The sequence below is a fragment of the Stylophora pistillata genome, chromosome 2, assembly GCF_964205215.1.
Source record: "Stylophora pistillata chromosome 2, jaStyPist1.2, whole genome shotgun sequence".
NCBI classification, from domain to species: Eukaryota; Metazoa; Cnidaria; class Anthozoa; order Scleractinia; family Pocilloporidae; genus Stylophora; species Stylophora pistillata.
In genome coordinates this window covers 4,534,701-4,553,376 of record NC_142520.1, presented here as the reverse complement: position 1 = coordinate 4,553,376, position 18,676 = coordinate 4,534,701, and the positions used below count along the sequence as shown (strand labels likewise).

Here is an 18,676-nt window from a genome sequence, read left to right as displayed (position 1 = left end):
ACTTGAAAATTATCAATGTTTTTCCGCAAACTTCTTACGTTAGTATGAAGCATAGAGAAAGGACCTTGACTATCTGATTCCAACAAAGACTCTTTAAACATAGAAAAACTATAGGGTGAGAAATGTTTACATCTAATTTGTTGCATGCTTAAGTTTCTGTCGGGATTTAATGTTGATTCGGTATTTAAACGAAACAAAATCTAAATCATAAATACTATGAAGTTTGTCTAAGTACTTCTTGGTCGGTAAGTCACTGTTGAGAATGTTATTAAACTGTCCATGAGCTCTAATAATATCAACATTCGCGTATGGAAGTTCGCTTAGGGTAGATTTAATTGTACAACGAACACGTTTCTCGCTAACACTCATACTTATTATCTAAAGACAGACAAACAACTCTACATCAACATAAATACTTAGCCTTCACGTCCATTCGTTAATCGGTGCAGGTCCGTGATATCCTTAGTCTTGATGGCTCGAGACGTGGTATCTTTACGAAGATAAACAAGCGATCCCTTCGACCAGCAATATTGATAGCGAAACTGCTCCTTGAACCTCTTAGCTTCAAATAAAACCTTTTGCATCCTTGGCGTTAAATGGTCAAAAATTCTAACAGCGGAAAGGGAGGCAACGTCAGGTAAACCAACAGCAGATGGGGCAACTTTACTTGCATTTCTTTTATGATTCATGACATCATCTTTTGACAATCGTCTAATAAATCGACAAATGATTGGCCGCGGGCCGCCATTGTCATTGCTTCTTGTTGGGACTCGATGGGCTGTGTCAATGTCATGAATTGATACAGCGGATCCAATTGCCTTAAATAAACGATCACATAGCTCACTCGTAGAGGCCGAGGATTCATCTTGATTCAATTGAGGGACACCAACAATCTTAACATTATATTGATAACTGTACTCTTGAAATTCATCGATGCTCCTGGAAACTCTGTTAACTTCAACAGCAATCTCATCAAGCATGGCACCTAAGCGATCAAGTTCTTTACCAGCAGAGACCCTGAATCGCTCAAAGTCATCATATTCTTTACTCATGAATTCTAGGCTTTGCTCTACTTCGTCATTAGTCGCTGCAGGTTTTTTTGACTGCTCCAGCAGCATCTCCTTCATCTTAGCAATCTCATCCGCCATGACAGACAGTTGATCTTTAAGCTTACTGTTCTCTCTCTTGAGGCTAGCAACAGACTCAGGCATTCTTGAATCTCTCAGAAAGCAAAAAAAGAAAAACGATCGAGAAAAAAAGAAACGAAAAATTATCCAAGAGCAAACGAAAAATTTTCCAAACTTGATTAAGATTAGCGGAGCTCGTAAAGTAACGTCCGTCCTGACCAACTCACCGCTGACCAGTTGACTATCATCTCACGATTGAGAGTACATGTATCCCAAGCTTGAAATTATGAAAAACTTTTCTTATACGTTGGCATGCAGTTGGTGCAGTTTACTTCATGAAAGTCGTTTCAGGTGAGGAGGTTATCACTCTTTTATTTGACTTATCTGGCTACTTAATTAATTAAAGCCCATAGCTAACAGTCTATCGACAAGAAGCTGCTCCTTTGGGTTCAAAACCCCCTCAAAACCACAAGAACAAAAAAAATATATTTAAATGAATGACTTGTGGCATTAAACAAGCGTATTTTTAGCAGTTTTTCGTGGAGTAAAAATTTATTTTTTTTCGTCCATATTCCCTAAGTGCAAAAAGGCAGTATTTTTAGAACGTTTTCAGTAAAATAGCTCGAACTCTTTTGAAGCTGGAGGCACCGCCCAAAGCGGGCCAAGATAAAAGAATCAGAGGAATTAGACAATAAGAATAAAGCTTTAACACGATATATCTTATGATCTCAGTGTATATATATATATATGGCAGACTCCTTTATATGTGGCAGACCCTCGCCATTAAATAATTTGCATATATCAACAAAATTGGAATGGTAAATTGGCCACCGTAACGATTACAAAAGCTGACGTTTTGAGCGTTAGCCCTTCGTCGGAGCAAATTAATGTTGACTTTCATTTTACCTCTGCAAAAAAAGTCACAAAGTACCTTATTTCAACGGGTAACTGTTTAAGACTTGTAAAAACCACCTAACAATGAATTTATAATTCCAAAACGAAAGAAGGACCGTCTGCAAGCACACAAAATTTAAAATCAGGATTACATCGCGTTAGAGTGTACGAGATTTCCGGAGTTGCATAAATTTTCATTATTTTACGGGACGGGAGGGGCGAGATGCCATCTAGTCGTATTTTGAGCTTTTCGATTTTTCGGAGAAAGTAAAGCACGATGTATTATCATGGCTTTTAGGAGCATTTATGGCAATTTCTAATCAAACTAATATTATCAACATAAGTTTTATTGTTACGATTATAATTATCGTCACAATTATTTATTCCATTAAATTTTAATGAGCATTTTCTCGGGAGCTTTTCTTTTTTCTGGGACCATCTTGCTGCCACGATACTTCATCCTTAAGTCGTTCTGCTCTTAAATGAAAAATCATTAATAATTCAATGGGTAACTGATACCGTATTTAAAATGTTAAGTAATGTATTGTGCGCTAAATCGTCGAGTACCTACGAGGAAATTGTAAAGCAGGTGAGAACCAGAAGTATAACCGGGATGACGTATGGATAAAAACAAACTGGATGAATCACAAGCTCCTCGAGTGAATGAATATTTTCATCCTATTGACTCATTGTGAGTGGATCAATTGAGACGAGTTTCACCTATTGACAGAGTCTTTTCTTCGAGTGCAACCAGGAAGGATAATTTAAATGCTATCTGGTTCGGCGAGCATATTTCATGCTGCGACGTTCATTCTAGGTGAGTAACGTCATACGCTCAACAAAATTATCAAAACTTGAAGTTTGTTAATCATTTGTTGGAATGTCAAAGAAAAACTAACAAAGAGGTCTCTACTTTCTTAATACTTTTGTCGATTTTTTCAACTACTTACTAAAACCGCACTCTTAATTTGAAACTTATTTAACTAGATAAATTAAATATGCAGATATGCTAAGAAAATTGGTGTGTTTATGGATCAGTAATGCCCTTAAAAAAACAATCCATGGCGAAAGGCAGCGTCAAAATATTTGAAAAACCGATGACAATTTTTTTTAATGATAATGAACAAAGGGAAATGTTACCAACTGGAACTTGCAACAGTTTATCAGAAACACCTCTGCAAAGAAGAAAAATTAAAATTTGCTTTGTCTTGGCGACTTATTTCTAACTGAAGAGCGATCAGCGTATACAAGAGTTTGTATTTAACAATTATTCGCCTCAGGTTCGGTGAATATCGTCGAATAATCCCCGAGACGAAGTCTCGGGAATTATTCGACAATATTCACCGAACCTGAGGCGAATAACTCTTTTAGTATAATTTCAGAGCTGAACAACAGGGAAAGTTCTAAAATCATAACATTTTAGTAACATTTATTAACATTTTAGTTTAACGTTTTATATAAACCGCGTGGAGCGGTTTATATAGCGTCATATAAGGAACCGCTCAACCAATCAGATCGCTGGAAACTCTTTGTTCAGCTCTGAAATTATACTAAAAGAGGATACAACGCCATCTTGATATCACCTTAAGGTGTACTCAGCTGATCGCCTTTAAATTTGAAACGCGAGAGTGCATATTTAATAGAGATAAGAAAATCAACATACGAACAATTTGAAAAAAAATTCGTTCACTTAGTAGAGTAACAATACACTGAAAAAGAGCGCTGTGAACTACATCAACCAGATGTTTAGGGTCGAGATTCAAAACGTCAACTACAAAATTTAAATCTAAGAAAGAAAGGTACAGCCTGACGTTGCTTTAGGTCAAAAGAACTTCCTCATACACGGTTATTGCCAAAAAAAAGTAATAGGAACAAGATCCTATTTTGGATGACAATGAAAAGAACCAAGAAGTTTTTTGCTTTAGATAAGTCCGCTATTTAAATACGTCAAGCTTCGCAATTATAAAAATGCTGATTCAATGGCAAAACGGCGAACATCTTGGATGTAAATAAAATATTGAAATTTGCGCAAACTATATCATCGACACCTCAGCCTTTTTTCACGTTATCAGTTTAATGCTATTTTTTCAATATAAGAGATTGGTACAAGAAAAAGATAGAATAAAGAATTATAATTCTAGGATACATGCTCGAGAGCGGAAGTCTCGATATCCTTTCAGGTATTACGTTTATTCTCATGAGTAAAAGAGGCAATTTTTTTGTTTCTAAGACAACAGTGTTAAAAACATGTTTATCAAACCGGGACTATAGGCTTCGCGTTAGTTCAGGGCAGCTCCAAAGTAAATCTCTGAGACGAATGACTCGTTCCACCGCTAAATAAATATGAAATTTACTGTTTCTGCTTACTATGTTAACTGTAAGCTTTATCAACCAATTATTTACTCTTTTTATCCACAACTATCATCTTTGCTTTTATATTTATTGTGTTCGAAGTAGTGGGAACGCAAACTACCCGTGTTGCTTCTCTCTGGACGATGTGCAGTATCAGGGTTTTGGCGCCATCTTAGACTCGCTGACAACTAGCTTCAATTTCATACGGAAGCTTTGAGTCCCGCGCGCTGACTGAATGAATTGAAGTCCAGCGATTTGACTCTGTCCAATTTGGAACATATATAACTTGTAACCAGTTCTTCATACGAAATGAGTTACTTGTTGTGGATAGTGATTGTAAACTAGTATCGAGAAATTTCTAGAAAGTCGAGTCATGCTAAGTTGCTTATATGAACTTCTGTCGAGCTTGCTAGAACATTGTATCAAATCATGTAGTTATGATGTATTTATTTATTATCCAACTACACTCCGTAGAGAACAAATAACGAGAATGATGAGTACAAATATCACGCGGTCTTTGTACTCCAGAGAACCGGTTATACAGGTTTTCTCGCATGGCGCAAGCAAAAAATTGGTTGAAATGGCGGACAATTTGAATTATATTTCTGACGAAGAAGAGTCGGAATGGCCGGCAAATATAGATCCAAGATTATTAGATGAATCGAACGAAGAAAAAAAAGCTAAACGACCAGGAAATTTCTTCATTTATTGAAGAAAATAGAAATAGCAACACGACAACGCGTCAATAGGTGCATTTTACCTTTTAACTCTAAAATCAAGATGAAAGATAAAAATCGCTAAATATTTTCGCATGTGGATCATATTTCAAACTGGAATATGCGAATTTGTCCGTGAGTGAGGAGATCTCATGTTCCATGGAGGCTATCACTAGGAAGCAAGACTAAAATGGCCAAAAAATATTTCGGGAGGACAGATTTATTCAAAACAGTTTTTGATTTGCTGCTATAAGCGAAATCATTTAAAATCCTGACCTCTATTCAAGGAAATTTTCACCTCCACCGGTTCCTTCTCACACAAAGCCCCAAGTGTTTATAGATACTCAGTGTGGTATCAGCGATTAACGATAAAAGCACCCCTCTGAATTTCATTAAAAAAGTTTGACTATAACTCATTTTGAAAACAACATACCCTCAACCGAAGAAAATTAAGTAAGTGCATGGAAGTTGGAATCTTATCATCAGTAAAGTACAGTAATATTGTAGCAGGCAGTGGTTTTGATCACCGAACTAGGTTTACCTTTCGTTCTTTTTGTCCTAAAATGAGCTTTATCAAACGAAACAATAATTCACTAAATAAAAATCTAAGTCAATAAGGATCGGAGTTAAATAATTGTTTGCTCCTGTTTCCTGTATGTAGCACTCGACCATAGTTCATGTAGCCACGTGCTTCACAGTCCAATGTTGTATTTCTGCGGAGTTGTCGATTTCAGTGGACTTCATTTTGAATAGAGACCTTAAGATTGAGGTTTGGCCATCTAACTGCAAACGGCAAACCGCGGTTTGCCATTAGCGGTTTCACGTTAGCCGTCTGCCCATATTTGGGACTTAAGATTCGCGTGTGGTATGGCTGCTGCCCGAAGGTGACATGTGGATCAATGTGTTTGTTGGATTTTATTTATTACTTAATGAGAGCAGAACACTAAATCTTTGATCCTCTTTAAATTGAGCAAGACTACAAAGATCTGCTAGACATTATGCAGCTGGACGAGAGTAGTTCTGAAGGTTCGTTGCCGAGCAATGAAGATCTCGATTTCTTATTTCTTGAAGCAGCTTTGTATACTTGGCCATCTGAACAAAGCCACGGCTAAGGAAACAAAATAAGCATTCATGTATTCACATATCATCGGAGATTGGCTTTTGTTTACCCTCAAAGTAATCAGACCGGCAAAACAGTTTTAACAACAAATAGCCGACCGCCATGTTTGTTTTCATTCAGTCGTTCACTTCTATTTTACTGAGAAATTGTTTTCAAAACTACGTTTCTATGAAAAAGAATTCGATAATTAATAAGCGAAAGAGTTCTAAAACGTAGTATTTCCTCTAAAACGTGGTATTTTGATGTTTTAGGCGGCAAAAAACCTTGCGATAAATCACTTACCTCTAGAGCGTGGTCCAGCCTTACAAACGTGAACCTGAAACTGCAAACCTGACGGCAAGGCACTGGTCACGTGACTTCTTGACGTTAGCGGTTCGCGGGAAATGCCTAAAAACCTCTATCTTAAAGTCCCTTGTGAATTAGCGTTATTCCGCACACGAGTAGCATGTTTCTGAACAAGCAACATTAATTCCGCGAACGTTTGGTTCGCGGTTTGTTTGAAGACCTATATTTAAAAGAAGATCTCTTACGTGAAGTAATTACAGCCTCCTTTTCAACGAAATGGAAATGGAGAAATCCCGTGATACGCTTTGTAAACAGTCATTATCAAGAGGTGTTGACTATCCTGCCAAGTTATTTCGTATGGGAGCGATGCAACAATTTCAGGACTGAAATTACCTTTTGTGATACAGCAGTATGAACGGTAAGATGATATTATGTTAAATAAGCAGTAGACTGGATGTATGAGTTTGCGTGTGAATTTGTACATTTTCGAATAACTGCCGGCAGCGTCAAATCAGCTCATTTTATCCAACTCTAAAATTTGATTAGATTGCACTGAATCATTTCCCCAAAAAATCCTTTGGAGATCGAAAAGTACCACACTTCGCCTTCCAAAAGCCTGATTTTTAGTCGATCATTTTGTATAGCACATAGTTAAATAACGGGTTACTTTTGACCTATGTTTAATCTTGTTAGAAGAGGGTCGGATAAATTCAACTAGATTGTGTAAATAAATGATCAAGAATTGCTAGAATTGCCGTCAACACATGTATTGATGTTGTTTTTCAAGATTTGGTACTTTTTATCGGTCCAAGTGGTTTCAATTCGTAGCGCGACGCTCCCAGATTCGTCTGAAATTTTGAGCTCCAAAAGCGGCATTTTGGCGAATTTCAGTTGTTATCGATTTCTCCAAAATGAATCGATATTCAGGCAAACGAAGTATGCAGTGCTTTGTTTCACCATAAGGCCTACCTAACTTGAGAATATGAGCCGAATCGATTTTTTGGCTGTTGCCACCATATTTTGAAAATGTTCGATTTTTGGCCACATTTGCTCTTAACACTAACTGTTGCTACCTGCAGGCTTTATAAGCCGATGTTTTTTTTCTATTTATCTTATTTTTATCTATCATTATTGTAGCTATTACTACTATTATTATCATCGTTGTTACATTTATTGCGTTCCACTTAACGAGTATGCATACTATCCGTGTTGCTTCTTTCTGGAAGCTGTGCAATTTCAGGGTTTGGGCACCATCTTGGACTGGCTGACAATTAGGATCGATTTCATTAAAAAGCTTTCAATCCCGCGCAATGGTTGAATGAAGTTCCGAAATTTCAGTCTCTTCGATCTAGTTGCCATGGGTTGATATGTAGATAAATTGTGACCATTTAAGCTAACCAAATGAATTACTACGAATCGGAACTGTGCGCCACGTAGTCATCAGATATTTGTAGGTTGAACTATATATCCTGAATTTTTGTTATGCTGAGACAAAATTCCCATTCCTTTACAAGCTACATCGATGGTTCTTTAGCAATCAATGATTACTACAAGTTGTTGATATCATTTCCTTTAAAGGTGACAGCTGCTTTTTACTTTCTTATCCCGTAGTTATACAAAGCGGCTGGGTAACACCAGAACGAAGTAAGTACTTCATTTATCAGCTAACTTAAAAAAAGAAATATCTATCAATAGTTCACTCAGTTGTTATATTAAAAGGTTCTCCAGTATTTTGATTTCATTCGAACAGTGCCATACGAAAGTGATTATTTCCCTTCCCACCCTTAATGTCTCAAGAATCAGTGCAATACTGAAAAACACTCATCAATGCTGACTTATCTAAAGGGAGCGGAATTCTTGCAAACTGTCTTTTCAAAAGTTACACTGAATCAGTCGAACTTCAAATACGCTTTCTCAGCCGTTCCTCTTAAAGGTCATACTATCAAATCTGTGAATTCGAACTACTCATTCACCTCTTCTCGCTGAGCTTTCATTTTGATGTTTTTGCAGATGACGGGTGCAAACATGTGTCGTTTTTGAAGCAAAGCGACTGTGAGGATAAGGAATGCAGAGATGAACTTTCAGTGAATAAATGGCACAAGATAAAATGCATTCCAATTTCCTTTGGCGTTAGGAGATTTTCCTGCTCCGGATGGTGTCAGGAAATTAATATATCCTTTGATACAATGTGGCCATCGATCAAGCTTTGTTCAACAACTTTTCGAAAAGCTTCCCGCAAGAATAAGATGAAATGCTCGTATAACAACAAACACTGTATTTTTAAAGTAATACATTGCAGATCTTTTTTTTTTTTTTTTTTATCATTAATTTGCAGTTCGTGGCTACAAGTACGTATCTCCCTCTCTTATCATTATTATCGCGACCATTTTGTCTTGCATGAGTTGAAGATTCCTTCATGCTTTTTCATTCTACCATAGTGCTGGAAAAGTAAAAAAAAATATCTTTAGCATGAGTAGAACTGTTTAGCGATGCCAGTTTTGTAGAGACTGCGAGCAATTCTATGTTGAGGGTTAATATAGCTTGCAATGTACGTTTCTGCCCAGAGTCTATATACTGCTCAAACGCTTAAAGACAATAATGTGCATTTTGCAACTGAAGAGACGAACCTCTTTAACCTCTCCGTGATGAAGTAAGAATTTCTTTCATTGTAGAACATTTTCCTGTCAAAATAACATTTAACGCCAAAAGTTTTATCAAAAAAAATGGAATTTTACTCTTTTTTCAGATGCATATGGATATCCTCCAGGCCAACCAACTGATAACACTTCGGTAAGATATTTGGCAGATAGTCGTCTATAAGACTCCTGATTTCTGAATAAGTTTTACTCTGTTGCCCGGGCGATGGAATGTATATTAAGGGCTCTATGACGCGTAACCATAAAAATGCAAGCCATTTTCTTTTTGTTAAAGGAAGAAATTACCAATTCAACGGAGAAAATGGACAACTTAGAGGTAGATGATAAAAACTGGGATGTAGCTTAAATTACATTGTTTTCTCTCAAGTAAAATTTGTTGAAGAGTTTTTGTTGTTTTTGTTTTGATATTTTTGTTGTTGTTATCATTATTATTATAATAATTATTATTATTATTATTATTATTATTACTGTTACTATCATAAGTCATGAAGATTTGGAGCTACAGGTATATGATAAAAATATACTAATAATTATAAATACTATGCAATATTTATAGATATTATAATGTATAAGACCATCACTTATAGTTTTTTTTTTCCACTGCTTAGTAATGGGTTGGTTACAAACACAACAGTGAGGGGATACCGTAAGATGAATTAGAAAACGCTATATTTAGTCTGTTACTTCATCTAGTCAACGTCCTGAATAGCAATCGTATCTAGTATTCAGAACATGTCAATATTCCTGAAATTCAACAAACGGAAACATCCATAAACCCGAACTCCGAACTCCAGTTATTATATCTATTTATCTTTTAATTAAGCAACAATTGAGTAACTGGAGTTAGCTTCTAATCTACTTAATTTTACCACTTTTCATCAAGGATGCGAAAAACCAATGAACTTCCTCAATCCAAAGTATATGGTCCCGCTGCACAAATTCTTCAGAGAGTCAAAAACTGGAGGATACCTTTTTTACTGCGTTTATCTTTGAAGACTTAATAGGGAGGAAGGCTATAAAACAACAGCACCTAAGAACTCCTGACCTTATAGATGTTGGTGAAGATCTTGGTAAGTGGAAAACAGTTTCCTTCATTATGCGAGCTGGCAACACTACTTTACATTAGCTGAAAAAATCTAATTTCTCTACGAATACAAGATCGGAAGAATGCGAAATTCTAAAATTAGGGAAATTGCTAACGCGCAAAATCTTGAGTAGGATAAATGCAACGGGGGGAAATCAAGTCATGCAGGTCAGAGCCTGTTCTGGCTTCAACGATATTTTTTTTTGTTTTAATTTGGATATATCGACAAAGTTGAAGTGATGAATTGGCCACCGTAACGATTACAAAAGCTGACGTTTCGAGTGTTAGCCCTTCGTCGGAACGAATAGAGGAATTATGGGTTGTGTGTGCTTTTAAAGGCAGAGAATGGAGCTACGTTATTAGTGGGAACATGGCAACGAGAAAAACAAGAATAAATTAGTGGAATGAAAAGCGTTCGTTGATCCCTCCGTGATTTAGACTGTCGGTTTGAAAGACGAGCTTTTGTTCGAGATTTTTACGGCTTTCCGTGCTACCTAACTGTAAGGAAAGATCGCAGATTTCCATATGTTGCTTAGAGTGATTAGCTAAATTAAAATGTCTAGCGACTGGTTTCGATGTGTCCTTGTCATTCCTTTCCACGTCTCGAACGTGGTATTGTATTGTATTGTATTGTAATCTTTATTTAGACACGATCAATTCATCAGCCTGTAAAAATACATATCACATACGCTACGATATTTAAAATTAAAACTACATACTATAATACTAAAGCTGTTTTCGGTGAAAGCCGTGCGTTAGACTTAAAGAATGTCATTGATCTTACGTTTAAATAACACCAGATACTCTGTGTTCCTTATATCGCGTGGTAAACCGTTCCATAATGTGGCGCCATTGTAGCTAAAGCTTTTTCTGTAATAATTAGTGCGCGGTAGTGGAACATTAAGCTTATCTTCAGAGTCCCTGAGGTCATAAGCAGAGTCACGCCACGTAAACTTTGAATATAGATACCTTGGAGCTAGCCCGTGTAGACATCTAAACATCATGGTGGCTTTATGGATTTCCTGCTGGCGTGCAAGATTTTTCCACCCTAAAAACTTGAGTAGCTCAGTTGCATCAGCATCATAGTTAGAGAATGTCAACACACGGGCTGCTCTATTCTGCAATTTCTGCAGTTGGTCTCGTAGCGTTTTCCCACAGCTACCCCAAACAATGTCACAGTAATGGTCGATTTAGATAACAATAGCACCTCACACCAACTATTTCATAAGCAACTACATTGTACAGCTCTGGCCCCGGTTGGAAAAATCACTATCCTGTGGATAGCACAGTACGTTTTGGTAACACTTATCCGCTGGAGAGCGGTTTATCCGTTGGATAGCGTTATCCTCCCTTTGAACAACTGGGGCCTGATGATTAAAAGTTTAGATTTGACTCTAACATGATGTATGTCAGAGTGCTCTACGAATGAAGTTTACTCTGGAACCAAAACGCTGTCTCATCCTTGAAGTCCGTATATGCTCGCTCGAAGTAGATCTTCGTGTACCAGGAAATCGTAACGAGTTTCCGTTTAGTCGCGCAACCAATCGTCACACTCTCCGAAAAAACTTTTAAAACTAAAGTAAAACCTTAAGTTGGTTTGTAAGTACATTGTCTGTGATTTGTGGCCATAGCGCCGGTTTCTATAATAGACACTAGCGTGCTTGTCCATCGCCACCTTGTCATGAAAGCCTTGAAAATAATTAACTTAGGATTATGTAATGCATCCATTTACTCTCTTAGGCCCTCCACAGACTAGGGATTTTAGTTGTCGACAGCCATTTGAAATCGACCACTAAAAGTTATCGACAACTAAATAAGTCCGATAAAGGATTCTACACACTGGCGCTCAAATACGGATTTAGCAGCCGACACGGGCGAGGTTGGGTACCAAGAGCTTACTGCACATGCTCCATAGCGCCATAACTCCATAGCAACTCTTTCATCGACATCAATGGACTGCCTCATTCTTGTCGTATCTCGGTGAATATAAGGGGTCAGTTTTTCAACAATAACAAGAAACGTACCCCTGTCTACTCGCAAATTGGTGATAAAATCGCCGTCCTTCCAGTTTCTACGCACGTTGGCCAAAAGTCCCTCGAACGAACTTTGCGCCAAATCTGCCTTCAGTCGTTTTGGATAAAATATCCTGCATCAGAACTTATTGTTGGGGACAAGCTGCCGTAATAATGACATCGTTAGTGTCGTTTCCACCTCCAAGAACGGGATGTGGAGAAGGAAGGTAAAAAAGAATGTTTTCTTTACCAAGTATTTTACTTCTGCAATCCTCCATGTTTTAAGCCGGCGGGAAAAGCCGCTAACACAATAGCGCGGAGATCTAAAAGTAGTCGACAACTATAACAAAAGTTTTCACACACTAGAAAAACGCTTAAAAATGAGGCCGTCGACAACTAATAATTTGCGGTTTAGTTGTCGACAACGTGCGCCACAGACTACGTTTTTTTGTTGTCGATAACTGTTAATGGTCGATCACAAATAGTTGTCGACAACTAAATCCCTAGTCTGTGGATGGCCTTAGGATATGTCTAGTGTGTGGTATTTGTATCTATTATGTAATTCGCATTCTTTACTTGTGTAATTAACCTTTTTTCTATATATTCAATAGTTTTCTTCCCCTTTTTCTCGCACCTCGCGTATATAATGAGGGCTTTGGGCACGGTTATGGGAAAGTGAGGTGAAAGTTTGTGAGCTACGAACGAAGAGCGTGGAAAATCTTGAGGTAACGGACATTAGGCACGATATCATTTCTGATATCAAAATGACAAATTCATTCAGGAAAATCGTTCCACTTCACGGTAGAAAACTATTTGCTGGGGAACGGGTGTGCAAAGAATCCACCAGACTGTGAGCTAAAGGAAGAAGAGATAGTAACTGATTCAAAAAGAAGTCAGAGCGAGTCAAGTTACGAGAAGTTTGAGTGAGTCAAGTTACGAGAAGTTTGAGCGAGTCAAGTTACGAGAAGTTTGAACGAGTCAAGTTACGAGAAGTTTGAGCGAGTCAAGTTACGAGAAGTTTGAGCGAGTCAAGTTACGAGAAGTTTGAACGAGTCAAGTTACGAGAAGTAAAAAGTTCAAAACTGCAAAGTTGCGATCGAGTTAGAACTCAGAATTTAAGGTAACAATGCTATAGAATACTCTGCTTGGAGAAGAATGGATATCAAGGTCTTATAGGTGTCAGAATAAGACCTCGAGTCAACGATTCTCAGTACTATGCGAATTATGGACATAAAGTCAAAACCGAACTTTCGGACTTCAAGCAGGGCCCAGCGACAATTTGACGATTCGATGGCCCAGTAAATATTATGTTCGAGTAACCATGTGTTCAAAAAGTATTCTTTAATAGAAGATTTTGTGTCAAATCGTCAAATCGAGGTTTTTAGAGAACTTCCAACATAACGCCGGGCAATTTCTGGCCTTGAGGGTAAGTCAACGATCTAAGCATGATGAATTTCACCGCGTGGGCTTTGTACACACAAGAAATTCGTACGTTTTTCGCTTATAGCAAATCAAAAACTGTTTTGAATAAATATGTCGTCCCAAAATATTTCTTGGCCATTTTAGTTTTGCTTCCAATTGATATATTCCATGAAACTTGAGATCTTTTCACTCACGGACAAATTCGCATATTGCAGTTCGAAATAGGCACACCTGCGAAAATATTTATCGATTTTATCTTTCATCTTGATGTTCCAGTTTGAAATATTTGCACATATGCGAAAATATTTATCTTTCATCTTGATTTTTGAGTTAAAACGTAATGTGCCCCTAACGCCTTTTTTCGTCGGAAATAAGTTCGTTAATTAGTCTTCTTTCACTGGAGCTTGTTTTTTTGGAAAAGATGATTTTTAAAAATTTACTGCGGATTGTGTTTGCTTTCTTGGTTTCTCCAAAATTTTGACTTTTCACAGGCACGTGATACACGTAAGTGTCAATGGGTTTAATCTATACGGAATTAATTTTTGGCTAAAAATTTGTAATATATGTAAAGAAATTTTATTGCAAAATCTTCACTTATTGGGAGCTCCGCTTTTACGCTTGGCTAAATCTGTATATTAGCGATATAACTTGGCAGGATATTCAACACATCTTGGTAATGATTGTTTACAAAGCGTATCTCAGGGTTTCTCTCTTTTCGTTTCGTTGAAATAGAGGCTGTAATTACTTCACGTAAGAGATCGTTGTTTAAATATAAGTCTTTAACTAAACCGCGAACCAAATGTTGGTGAAATTTTGCTATCTCAGAAACATGTTTCTCGTGTGCGGAATAACGCTAATTAATTCAAAATCAGCGTCCACAGAAATCGACAACTCCGCAAAAATACAAGTTTGGACCGTGAAGCACGTGGCTAAAGGAACTAAGGTCGAGTGTTACATAAAGGAAACACGAGCAAACACTTATTTAACTCCGATCCTTATTAAATTCATATCATTATTTTGTAAATTATTGTTTAGGTTGACGAAGCTCTCTTTAGGACAAAAAGAACGAAAGATAAACCTAGTTGTTGGACCGTAGTACTGTTTTTATTTATCTCAAACGAACGTCGAAAACTCGAGCTCATAAATTAGCCGCACGGCCTCGGTTAGTGAGAGTGAAAGCGAAAGGTTTTCTGAAAATCATGTACAAACAAAGAAGGCATCAAACTCCAAATACCTGCCTGAACCACAAAAAGAAAAAAAAGAAAATAAGAACTCACCGAACCGTTGGCTTAAGCCAACGAAAATAAACAATAACGCCCTTTTTAAAACTCTCTTCAATGGACAAAAAAACTAAAGAAAACATCCGCAAACCCAAGCACATGGCGATTCCAGCCAAGAGTCATTTGACCGGCAAAACCTTGGACTCCCAATGGAGTCGGGAGTGACACTAGTTCGGTGATTAAAACCTCTACTTGTTACAATACTACTGTATTTTACTGTTCATAAGTTTTCAACTTTCCTGTACTCTTACTAAATTTTCTTCTGTTAACGGTATGCAATATTCAAAATGAGTTGCAGTCAAACCTACCAAATGAAATTCAGAGGGGTGCTTTTATCGTTAATCGCTGAAACCACACTGAGTATCTATAGAAACATTTGGTGCTTACTTTGTGTAAGGAACTCGTCGAGATGACAACTGCCTCGAGTAGAGGTAATGATTTTAAATAATTCATAAGTATTTTTTAAGACGCTAAAAAATTGAATCGTATTTCTTTCCTCTTCCTTACTATTTTAATCTCTATTGATTGTTTGATTCATTACATAAATTACCTCGAAACTGGCATCTTCGCTTACTAATAAAATGAATTGCAGAGAAAAGATGTGAACTCTGCAACAGCACTGCGTGTCGTTCTCCTCATAAGGATATCTGCTGCTCGTTCAAAACTATAGTAATAGTACACTGTGATTTCGACAGACGATTCAGAAAAGGGGAAACAGTAGTTAGACCTCTTCTTGCCTGTAAAGTAGCAGAAATGTTTCGGTATGATTGAAGTGGGAAGTATTTCCATTTTATATTTCAAAACTGCTTCATGCGCTCCTGGTCAAATGAAAATTATGGAATCGACTTTAAAAGCACGGAGCCAAGGTGCTTCGTTTCCATCGGATGAGTTTATTTATGGTGAAGGCTTTGCAGATGTTAGATAACCTTATTAAAAGAGGTATCGCATTAGACAGTCCATCTTATTTCTCGCTCTCTCGTTTTCGTCTTATCCTTGACTAAATGATTGTCATTTTCAATGAAATGAAAAAACCTTATTTGGGTGTTTTTTTGTTGTTGCAGCTTTTTTAGCTGTTGTTTTTTTTTGTTGTTGTTGTTGTTGTTTTGTTGTTTTTCGTTTGTTGTTGCTTTTTTTGTTGTTGATTTTTTAATATCCTTCGGCAATAGCAAAGCATTGTAACACACATTACCAGTTATCAGATGAACTAAATGTAAATCTGTCAAGGAGGTCTATATTCGTAAAACACCAATTCAATAATTTTAGAACGAGTTATGACCTGTGTTTGATTTATAAATTTTTGTGGTGAAATGTTTTTTGATGTATCAGGTATGATCGCTAACAAAAAAGAATGAAAATATATCGTGGCCAGAGGCAGACATTATAAATATTCATTCCAAAATCTGCACTTTTCAAAAGTAAAACGCGCTCAACCTTATGTCAGTTATGCAAACTAAGAAATTCGGCACATTTTTTTAATGATGGAACCAACTGAGATGGCAACCCATGGTTTTGTATTAGTCCCCATTCGTTAATCATCTGTCGGTGGCGACGTCATTAACGCAAAAACACCAGCAATTAGCAAAATAGCGTGCCTAACTTACAGGTGAATTTAAAATTTTGAAACATACCGGCGTGACTTTATGATCTGCATCCGTTACTTCATGTTAAGAAAAGAGTAAATTTGAAAATTATTATGTTGGTGTTAGGAAGGATTTAAGTGAAAAATCGTACGTTTTCTTATATAATGAAGGGGTTAACACGTTCGCTTTATGCAAATCTTTTTTGTTAACTCAACTGCCACCTGCTGCTGCCCAATGGTTTCCATGACAATTTCGCACGCAAGAAGTATTCTTATCGTTTCTTAGTATTGTCTCGATTAATGTAGTAAATACGGACCCAGCTAGTCTATTTATTACCAACAACCTCAAGGGGCGATATGTTAAAAACTCACGCCGAACATGGTCACCGCTGTCTAGCTTGTTCTTGCAAGATTTAGCCTGGATCTATCAACCAGAAGCCTCTAAACAAAGACTAACACATTAATCACATCGAAACGTTAAACGACACTGTGATCTTAAAGACACGTAAAGGCCTATTACACATTTAAAATGTTCGAAGGGATCTTTAACCGAAATGTTCCGGAAAATTTTCAGCCTTACACTAATGATTGGTGAGTAAGAAAGAACAATTGGGTAACCTTCTGAGTGGATGCCAGTTTTATGATGTCATTCGTTTCGTTTATTCATTTTCCTTTTTTTTTCTTTTCTTTTTACTTTTTGAATGGGGAAGAAGAGGAAAATTATCCAATATCTTGTTTGTCTATATTTGCCAACTTGTCCTTGTTCATCTCCACCACCACCCCTTCCCTATCCTTGTAGATATGATACCAGGATAAAAGATTTATTTTTATCACATTATACTCGCCAATCGTTGAAGATCTTTATTATTATCATTATTATTATTATTTGACAATGAAAAACTGCGATAAAATATTATAAAGCATGACACGACGTTTCGACGTTTCCAGAACGTCATTATCAAGTAAACTAAAATAATAAAATCGAGCATATATATAATGAAGCGGTGAATAAATTACAAAACGTTAAAAGTTAAACAAAGAGTTTAGCTCTAATGGAATCGCTCTGGGTGTTTAAATTGGGCCTTATTGTTCTTATGTACAACATTTCATAAACAAAACAATCCCATTTCGTGCCGCATTTTTTAAGCATTCTAAACTGGCTCTCATTGAGTAAGTCAATGTTCCCATGGGCATCTCTCAGGTGGCGACCAATGGCAGAGTATCGATGATCAGCAATGCGTTGAAACAGATGGCGCGTCGTATATCCGACGTAATTTGAATCACACAAATCACATTTAAAACAGTAAACAACACTATGCTGATTTAAGATGCGTGGCTTGATTTCTTTAAGCTTTAGGTCCTGCTCAAGTTTCTTACTGGTATAGACTGGTTGTACATCAATGCCAATTTTTGAACTGAGATCGCGCATTTGTCTTTTGGCAATGTTCACTGAGATTTGATCTTTGAAAGGAATACTGACTCTTAAAGTTTCAACAGATTTTGTCTTAGTATCTGGTGTAGAGGAATAATCACATTTGTCGATAATAAAGTTCACCAAAGAACTAGAGTAACCAAGGCGATGAAACATAGATTTTAGATGCCTACACTCATCGACGAATGCTTGATGCGTAGAGGACAATTCCTTTGCACGATGAACCATTGTTTTGATAAGACACTTCTTGTTACGCAAAATCGGTGTGACTTTGAAAGTGAAGTAAAAGGCCCGTGTTCGTAGGTTTACGATAGACCTGAGTCTCCAGCTTGTTGCCGTTCTTTGCTATCAACGTTGCAATAAAAGCTAGCTAGCTGCGTCCACACTACGATCCATTGCTTTGAATTACATCCAAAGAAAGAGCCCCAATCCACCTAAAACTCTTGTTAAGGCGCTCAATCTTCTAAAAGAACGAGATGACATTGTTATCACAAGGCCTGACAAAGGTTCTGGTACCGTAGTAATGGATAAAGAGGAATATCTGCGCCTTTTACGTCAAGCATCTATAGCTGATACATCAAAATTTACATCGATTGATCCAAACGGCCCGAAAACTCGAGGCCGTCCACCTAAGCACTTTCACCCTCTTCTGCAGAAAGAAAAAGAGTTGAAAGCAGTTTTACATCAAGTTCTTCCCGAAAAACTGGCTGAATCGT

General features: G+C 37.1%; 1 protein-coding gene across 1 annotated transcript; it reads right to left on the bottom strand.

Moving 5' to 3' along the window:
• Window positions 1–204: 204 nt before the first annotated feature.
• LOC148736757 (uncharacterized) lies at window positions 205–1,263 on the bottom strand. The gene has a single exon (XM_088751001.1). The coding sequence runs from the start codon at window positions 1,209–1,211 to the stop codon at window positions 417–419; it is 795 nt and encodes a 264-aa protein (XP_088607127.1). The 5' UTR covers window positions 1,212–1,263; the 3' UTR covers window positions 205–416.
• Between the last annotated feature and the right edge of the window lie 17,413 nt (window positions 1,264–18,676).

Bases quoted from the DNA above. Each gene is read 5' to 3' on its own strand.
- LOC148736757 (XM_088751001.1), bottom strand. From the start codon at position 1,211: ATGCCTGAGTCTGTTGCTAGCCTCAAGAGAGAGAACAGTAAGCTTAAA.